Source organism: Desmodus rotundus, chromosome 4 (assembly GCF_022682495.2).
Source record: "Desmodus rotundus isolate HL8 chromosome 4, HLdesRot8A.1, whole genome shotgun sequence".
Taxonomy (NCBI): Eukaryota; Metazoa; Chordata; class Mammalia; order Chiroptera; family Phyllostomidae; genus Desmodus; species Desmodus rotundus.
The window spans coordinates 86,840,811-86,850,742 of NC_071390.1; the positions used below are offsets into that span (position 1 = coordinate 86,840,811).

At 35.0% G+C, this 9,932-nt stretch overlaps 1 protein-coding gene across 2 annotated transcripts in view; it reads left to right on the forward strand.

The window, feature by feature from the left end:
- Nucleotides 1-8,594, forward strand: part of CCSER1 (coiled-coil serine rich protein 1) — a 1,227,777-nt gene extending 1,219,183 nt beyond the window's left edge. For both annotated transcript variants that reach the window (XM_045183762.3, XM_053923200.2), the window contains exon 11: nt 1,552-8,594. In XM_045183762.3, coding sequence (XP_045039697.2) covers nt 1,552-2,037 — 486 coding nt within the window. In that variant the 3' untranslated portion in view covers nt 2,038-8,594. The remainder of the gene's footprint in view (nt 1-1,551) is intronic.
- Nucleotides 8,595-9,932: the final 1,338 nt, after the last annotated feature.

Sequence of the window (9,932 nt, forward strand, 5' to 3'; positions counted from 1 at the left end):
TGCTTACTGTGTGTCCAAGAATTGGGTCAGGAGATAGAGTGGAGATAAGAGAATGGGACGGACGACTTGAGGTTGCATATTTCCAGTGCATGAGCAAGGACCTGATTTAAAGGGGGATGAAGAACAGAGAGAAAGCACAGGTCATTTCCAGCTGCTTGCCTGACAGTGCTGCCATTTATTGGGAAGAAGGCTATCTGGGGAAGAATAGGTTTCAGAGTCAAAATCATGTTTGTGTTTTTGGTTTTGTTTAATGTCAAATTAGTCATATTAATTCATCAAAGTGATGATGACTAGATAAGGAAATTGGGGCTCAACGTGGAGATCAGGTTTGCAAAAATAATATTCTAGGGAACAATGGAAAGAGGAGCAATTAAAACTATACCATTTAGATGTCAAGTATAGAGAAATTTTCCTTGGCTACTTTAGTATGTTACATATTCTACTCCCTTCTCTCTTTCTTTTCCCTTTTTTCCTGCTTAGTATCAACAATAAACCCTACACTTTTGCCACCAAAGCAATGAGAGCTGATCAGTTTCTAGCTCAATGCATTTTTCTAAGCCAGGACAGTGTTCTCTTCAAGAGCAATTCTGCTGCCAGCTTGTAATCTTTGCTTCCCCACAGCATGATTCAATGAGCTATGTTTTGTTTCTATTATTAGAGGATAAACTTATTGTGAGAAAGAAGATGCCGTATACTTGTGTACCTGACTTGGTTTAATAAAGTGTATCCAAAAGCCTAAATAAAATAAAAGCTAAAATTCCTTTTAGGTGCTTGATTGTTTTCCTTAGGTCATTGTTGTGATGTTGTTTTTAGTTCCTTAAATTTCTAGATTACCCCTTTGCTGATATAAATAATGATATTGATCATTCTAAAACTACTTAAGTAAATGTAGTATATTAAATCTAACAAAAAATTAACAGGCTCATATATTGATGTTCATTACTTATTAAAATTATCTGTATTCTCAGATAAACCTATAGAATTCAAATTTAGGAAATTTTACAAATTTCAAAATGATTTTTAGTTCAATGATAAAAAAAAGAAATGAGCTATCAGACCATGAAAGGACCTGGAAGAAACTTAAAAGTTTACTGCTAAGTGAAGGCAGTCAATCTGAAAAGACTGCATACTGTATGATTCCAAATATATAACATTTTGGAAAAAATCAGTGGTTGCCAGGGGTAGGAGCAGCAGGGGAGAGATGAATAGGCAGAGCACAGGGGACATTTTCAGGGCAGTCAAAATACTCCACTAAAATAAAGAATAAATACCATTATAACTGTGTCTCTACCTATGGAGTATACCGCTCCAACAGTGAACCCTAATGTAAATACGGATTTAGTGACCATGGTATGTACATGTAGGTTCATCCTTGGTAAAAAAAAAAAAAAAGTTCCACTCTGGTGAGTTATGTTGAATAGGGAGAAGCTACTTTAAGCTTGTTGAAAATATAAGGGTTTGCACACAAAATGTCAAAATATCACTCTGTAATCTATATATGCTATGAATGTATTTTTTTAAACATCATTTCTTTCTGTGTCCTTATTATAGGCTACACATCGAAATCGAATTGTGAGCCAAAGTCTCAGCACAAGGGACAGAAGAGCAATGCATACACCCACCGAGGACCGTTTTAGATACCCGTCAGCTGACCCGACAAGCCCCTACAAAAGCAAGACCTGTCAGCTATCAAGTCTATGTTTAAGTAGTTTCTTGAAGGACAAGGAGCTAGCGGAAGTTATCAAACACTCAAGAGGAACTTATGAAACCCTCACTTCAGAGGTCACCCAGAACTTAAGGGCCACTGTTGGGCAGAACTCTCTGAAGCCACCAGCGAAGACCGAAGGACTCGCCACCTTCTCAGAGAAACCAAAGGACCAAGCGGCTGTGGCCCGACAGCATTCAACCTTCACAGGCAGGTTCGGACAGCCACCAAGGGGGCCAATCTCTTTACACATGTACAGCAGAAAGAATGTTTTCCTCCATCACAATTTACACACCACCGAACTGCAGACTCTAGGCCAACAGGATGGGTAATTAAATCACCCTATTCCTGGCTCTGGATAGGATAAAGATGGTCAGTGTTTCTCGTTCATAGATCATTTAAATTGTCATGTACTTCTTACTACTTTTTATTTTTTTTTTGTTACAAAGAATTGTGCACTTTTTTTAGAATAAGGGTTCAAGCATGTTAATTGAAATAGGTTTGATAGCCTTGACGACTATTATATATATGTATAATAAGTGGGACCATCTTGCAGGTTTATACAGTTCATAATTTATTTTGTCTTTATCAATCACTGATATCCATTGAAGTTCCAGAAAGTAATATCAAATAGCACTCTACTCACTGAATGGTGTTACTGTGAAAATAGATGTGGGGAACAAGTAGATGAAGGAATTGTAAAGAATTTTAAATGACATAGTTAACAGAAGGTGAAGAGAAGAGGGATTTTAAAGTCTTCTATTTGGCGGTGTATTTATTTGAAGAATGAAGTTTGCTTGCATGTAACCTAGAGATTCCTTTGTCTCTCTGTTACATACATTCAAGCTTATCTCACCATACAACAGAGGAGGGAAGGCTATTTCTTTTACCTCTAAATGTTTAGTTCATGCTTGCTCACAAAGGATTTTAGACTGAGCAATTGTTAGCCGAATACAGAATTGCAGCTCTGATCTTCAAAAAATGTTGTTTTTAGTTTTTGTTATTGACGTTGAAGAACCAAGACATAATGCAGTGAGGTGGTAATATTGGCTAAAGCTGGTCAGATGATTCATTAAGTGTGACATGCTTGCTCTTTGGATCATGGCAATATCAGAATATTTTTAGAAGTTTTATGGATGGAACATCCTAAGAAAACTATTTTACTTCACTTTCCTTGTATTTTTAAATTTTTCAATTATTTTTATGTGTATTCAAGTTTACCGTATATACATCAATCCATACATGATGAATTGAGGGACAGAAAGTCAGTTTCTAGGCAGCCCCTTACACAATATTCTGACTATTTAGTCATCTAGATATGGAAGAAAAGTTAAAGAATATGAACTTTGGCAATCTTATTTTAGAAATACATCTCTAACAGGAGTATTTAAAACTCATGTGATGGTGAGTACTTCTCTTCAACAAATAAGGTCTATTATGTTTTACACTTAAGTGCACATGACTTGATCAATAAATCTTAATAATTTCTTTATGGCTAGTTAGTACCAGAGCTGGATGCAGCTATAGAAATAAATAAATAAATAATGAACAAACAAACAAATAAATAATAACAACCAGTAGGCACAATGGCTGCAGTTTTCTTATATGAAGATAAAAGCTAATATAAGTCTCCACATTAGGCATAGTCCATGCAAATTGAAACTTGGCATATCTACTGCATGATCTGTTTTGCTTGCGTTCTCCGACAGACAGAGTCCATCAGCCTGTGCAAATGAAAGGAATAAAGGGAAATTGTGATAGCAGTTTTGAGCATGGCATCTGATTGACCTGCTTAAATATGTGAAATGCATCTCCTAATACAAAATATATTTGAGCTCTGTGCTTTGGGTGAAAGTCATCAGATTCCTCCCCTAGTTTTAACTATGAAACATAGACCTATTTTCCAACTTCGATTAGAACTGACACGAGTATAGAGTCTAGTGCTTATGCTATACTTGTAATTCTAAAGAAAGACACACATGCATCAAGAAAAATGTTTGCCAAATGTTTTCTTCCTTTGTGTGTTTGTAATTCTGCTAGAAGAGAATGATACACATGACAATTTGCTTGGCTTAAATAAACTGCTATCTAAAATTTCCACTATAGTTTAGAAGCTATAACATTTATGCAGATGTACATTTTGAGCTGGGCAATATTTAAGTCATGATAGAAAAACAGAAAATTATGACTATTAATTGCATAATTCAGTTTTATTTGTCTTGAAATGATATATGTTACTGGAGTATTTGAATTCTGTAAATAAATTAGCATGATGAAATGGTCAAGGATTTTTTTCCCAGGATATGGAAGAACTATGTATCACAAATAATGTTTTTTATTTAGACTTCTGGAGTTTATACTTTTGTTTTCCTAGAAGATAGACTTTTGAATTATGCTTTGTAAAAAATAATGTACTTAAGAAAATCTGTCATTTAATAGACATTTTAAGAGATGTTTTAAACACTAGTATTTTCTTGAAAAACCTTTTTTAAAGCTGAAACATTCAAAAAAGAAAACCTGGATTAAACAATTCAATTTTTAAAGGAGGGATATTTTTTGGAAATATCATCTTAAAGCTGTTTTGTACCAGTATTTTCAGCATTGTTACAATATTATTTGTAATACTAAGTGTGACTCAGGCCTGGAGAAGGAGTCAGCCCACCACGCTGATGTACACCAGGAACTACACAGGGCTCCTCTGTAAGTTTCTCTGGTGTACGTATAGTAACTCAAAACTATGGCATGTGGGCATTCTTTCAGCAAACTGATTTCTTTGTACTAAAATCTCTAGTTTTCTAAGACAGTTCCATGTGCAAAAATGATTTATACATTTCTCCAAGGCAGTGCATATCCAAAGACAGGACCCCGGGGGGAAAGTGCTTGTTTTTCTGATGGGAGCAGTTTTCTTTTCTTTCCCTTACTCTTTCTTCTGTGCATGTATATGTGTAGCTAAGCCTAAGTAACCCTGTAAAATTTCTGCTGCAAATTGTCTCTTCTGATTTTAAAATGTGTTTTAAAGGACATTTAAGAAGAGATATCCTTGAGGAAAAGCTGTTTCTACCTGAAATAAACTGTTCCCATTTTTGTAATTGTTGAAACATGGAACTGTATTTCTATGAACTCAGTGATTTTTTTCAAACAATTTTATATGCTAACAGAGTTACAGTGAAATTTTGAATTATCTCTCAATCTATTTTTGCTTCTTTGGAGCATCTTGGTCTGTGCAAATGACACCATGAAGCTGTAGCTGCAAAGCTAAAGGTATAAATCTACAAGCATCAATATGCTCAGGGTAAGAACCTAGAGCCACAGGTTGTTTAAGCTGTTTTTGTTACTTATTGATTGAGGTATAAATATCTAGCAAGCCGCTAATCAATATTAAGCATTTGTAGGCATGCCCATACTTACTGAACTTAAAATGTTTACAAAGATTTTCATGATCAATCTGGGTTATGACCTATGTTTTGGCCTATATATCCCAAGATTTAATTCTTGCCCATTGTCACTGTGTTCTGAGTGTTAACTGAATTCAAAGTAAATTTCAGGTTTTGTTTTGTTTTCATTGCCTTGTATATGTTTAACAGAGATGATACCTCTCCCCCCAAAAAGTTAGTATTTTTTAATTATGTATTTAAGGACCACATCCCCATTAAAAACGATCACATTCCATTAGTCCTCCCAAGTACTCTCTTAGGAACTTAGTTGTCGATGGAACAACAAGAGCAGTTTATTGAATGACAAGTACTATTTCTCCATATTTATTACCACATTCATTATCATCGTTCTCACGATCAAGAAGTAGATTTTCATTGCAGTGTGTAACTTGGAATACTGGGTATAATCTTATCTCAATTTTGTCTCACTTTTTCATCTTCTGAGTTTTACATTCCAAGTATCTGCAGCAGTAGGAAAGTGCTTTAAAAAAGCCCTCACAACTCTGCTGAGCCACGTGTAGAGCAAGATACAAAAAGAAAGGTGGCTGTGAAGGTACAGTCTGTCATCGCCATCCGCATTACTGAGTCATACTCCTTGTGGCCAGAAGCTTTGCCCCTGCTGTCATGTCTGTTTAAATGCAGCCCTGATTCATTCACACCAGGGTGTTTATCACATTGTGGGGCTTGACTCTTTTAAGGCATTATTATCAGGCCTTTTTATACATTTTAGCTTTCTTTTTGTAGGAAATAGTTTAATCACATCATATTTGGGGGGAATTTACTGCTCTTGGGATTTAAGCATTTTCTTGCCCCCCCCCATGTTCTTTGTCATGCCAACTCTAGGTTATATATATAAAGATATGGCAAGGATGATAGAAAATATGAGCTAGTTTGGATTCTTATAAAAAATTGAATTACACTGTAGTATAAAAGCAAACAGCCAACTATCGGCCATACAAACAAGCCTACTTCTCTAACAAGATACATTATCTCTGCCAAATTTTTGTTTCTCAAATATTAATCTGGGCCAAGATCTTTCACCAATAGTTAGATATATCCATGAACTGTTTATTTACAATCAATCTGATCTTCCTCAAAACCCAGTTGTAGTTCCAAATAATGGAGCCAAAAAAACAAAACTTAAAGATTAAACTTTTGGGTGTGGAAGAGAATAAAGGCAACTCATCTTATCTTGGACTTGGAGAATTTCCCACAGAAATTGTGACATCAAAAAGTCTTCATCAATGCCAAGGGACTTTCTTCCCCCTGAGTAAGAGATTTCAGATGTGACATATCACAGTTCTTTCTAGAGAAATTTCAAGGTAGCCTTAGTAACTTCATCACTTTAATCTTAAAAAAATACATTTTCCTCCTGAACATAAAATTCAAGAAAAGGAGCTTTCTGCATCTCATCCTTTCTAAGCATCACCTCCTTGCTTAAGTAAGCTCAGGTTATTACAGCAAAATACCACAGGCCAGATGGCTTAAACAACAACCTTTCATTTCCCATGGCTCTGGAAGCTGGGAGCGTTAGGTCACAGACAGTTGTGTCCTTCTCACTGTGCTCTTAATGGCAGAGAGAGAACCAGGTGTGCTTTGTTCTTCTTCTTATAAGGGCACTGATCCCACCCCATTGTGGGGCCCCATCTTCACGACCTCATCTAAAACCTAACTAGTTCTCAAAGGCTTCATCTCCAAATACCATCACACTGGGGTTAAGGCAGCAGCATATTACTTTGGGGGAACACAAACATCCAGTCCACGGCATTGGATTTCAGCTTACAACAATTTAGTAAGTTTGCTACTGCTTTACCCACTTCATACATGAGATTAGAAAGGTTAAGTAATTTGCTGAGGGCACACAGCCGGTATGTTTAATTAAAATGGATTCCATAACTCTTGCTCTTCCCTTTTATACTATGTGTACTTCCAAAGTAGGCTCCCTCCCAAGAGGAAGAGAGATTCAAGAAAATATATACTGTCTCAGTGCCCTTTACTTTTAAAATGCCATTGCCGTTGCCTGACATAAAAAAATATAAGCAATGATCTACTTTAGCAAACCAGTATACTACTCATTTTAAAGCATTTTAGAGCAATTATTGATGTTTAGACCAATAAAGATAGAATCCTGAGAGGAAGACACTTACTTGATTTCAAGTTTACCTCCAAAAAAAATCTGACATCTTAATTTTCTTTCCTTAAAGGCAATTGGGAAAACTCTGAAAATAATTTCATTATATTTTTTAAATAAGAGGGCCAATGAAGTGTCTGACATGAAAAAAACATAAAATAGATGAAAATATCCTAGTTATCAGGTTACCTTATCATTTCTTTCCCTTATTTTCTGAGGATATTGATATAGACATCAGTGAATTTATTATGCTTGCATTGCCTTATATACAGGGTCCAGCAGAAGTAATGCCTGCTTGAGTGTGGGTGGTAGAGTAATAATATGGGCATAATAATGTATAGTTTTAATTTGAATATTTCACCTAAAATGTCATATGTTGTGCTTGAGTGTGCTATTGTTCTGTTACAGAATTATATACTTATGATTTTATAATAAAATACTTTGTAATAAAAAAGGGGTGTTATTTGTGCTGGACCCTGTACATTTAACAAACAAGATCTTTACAAAATTAGTTTTAATATTTCTATCTATGGACAAAAATTACAGCTGATTTAAATTTTCTTATTCAGGAGTTAAAATTAAATGGCGAATACAAATTTATTTGTCCTACATTTTTAAATAATATACATTTTATTTTGTAGTTAATCATATATACATATATATAAGTAATGTCTGAGTAATATGTAATCCTATTATCAATTGTCTCTCCCAAAATCCTGTTTCTAGGAATATAAGATGTTTGCAACTAAGTTAGCTGGACCTGTTTTACAGGGAAAAAACCACTTGATGTATTCTAATTAATATGGATCTGAGGTTATAAACATTTATAATAATGTTTTCTATTCCCTGAAACTAAAAATTACTAAGAAATATAAGAAACAGTAAATTACTCTGGAAATTACAATTTTTAAGTAATATTGAATGCCATCATATAATTTCTTATGAGGCTCTTGATTTCTTGATAAGAAGAGTGATTTTATTCAATGAAAATTTCACCACTTGACTAATATTTTGAGAAAAGATTGATATACTTAAGCATGGCAATTACAAAAATATGCATAATTCCTCTGCAAAATAAAATTTAAAACAATAAGTACGTTGTGTGGTACCTGACTGCTTTTATTCTGACAATTTGCTCTGAGACTGTCTTGGTGATAGATTGGTTTACACATGTATTTAAATTGGGCATAAAGCAATGTGATTTCCAGATTCTTGGAAGTTGTGATGATGATTTCATCAGCCAGTTGACATGATTCCTACACTCGCTTTCTTTGCCACTAAGCGTCTCTTAATTTCCGATATGCAGTAATAAAGTATTCCTTAATAAAACCCTTCTGTTAACTTTATTACATTACGTGTCTACCAGTTTCATTTCTGCATATGCCACACACTTACATGTCGGTTCCCTGCATCCGCCAAATTGGGTGTCCTGTAGTTAGAATGTGAAGACAAAATGATAACCTGCCTGTACTCAAGGTGTTTAGATATATGTTTCACTTATCCACTAAAAAAAATAGTGCTAGGAGCCGTCTACTGCCTGAAATAGATTATTAATTATTTTAATAAAAAAGCAAAATTACCCTGATACCAAAGCTAAAAAAGATACTACTAGATAATAAAACCACAGATCAATATCCCTGATATACATATAAATGCAAACATTCTTAATAAATTACTAGCAAATTGAATTCAGCAACACATTAAAAGGTTCATTCACCATGATTAAGTGGGATTTATACTAGAGATGCAAGGTTGACTCAGCAAATGCAAATCAGTAAATATAATACTCCACATTAAGAAAGATAAAAGAGAAAATCATGTGATCATCTCAATAGATGCAGAAAAAATATTTGACAAAATTCAACATTTCTTCATTATAAAAACTCTTACAAATTAGGCATTAAAGGACTAATAAGAGCTATGTATGATAAGCCCACAGAAAACAGCATTCTTAACGTTGAAAAGTTGAAAGCTTTTTCTCTCAGATCAGGAACAAGACAAGGGTGTCCACTCTCATGACTCCTATTGAACATGGTATTGAATCTTTGCCAGAGCAATCAGGCAAAAATTAATAATAATAAAAAGGCAAAAGAAAGACAGAAGTAAGTGTAAGAATTGGAAAGGAAAAAGTATAAGTGTCTGTATTTGAAGATGACATGATTTTCTTTTTTTATGTGCTCATTTTTTTTCTTCTCTAATTTTATTGTTTTTCAAGTACAGTTCTCTGACTTTCCCCCCCACTCCAGCCTGACCCCCAGCCCTCCCCACCACCCTCCCATTTCCACCACCCCACCCCACCCCCTGTTATTGTCCATGTGTCCTTTTTAATTGTTCCTACAAACCCTTCACCCTTTTCCCCTGAAATTCCCTCCCCTCTCCCTTCTGGTCACTGTCGGCCTTTTCTCAATTTCTGTGAAAATGACATGATTTTCTATGTAGGAAATCCTAAACATTCCACATAAAAACTGTTAGATCTAACCAATTAATTCAATTAAGTTGCTGGATACAAAATGAACATTAAAATTTCAGTAACAGCTCTGTTCAGTGTGGCTCAGTTGGCTGGGCATTGTTCCACAAAGAGAGGAGTCACCAGTTCAATTCCCAGTTGGAGCACACGTCTGAGGTGCAGGTTCATCCCTGGTGGGACACACCCAAGAGGCCC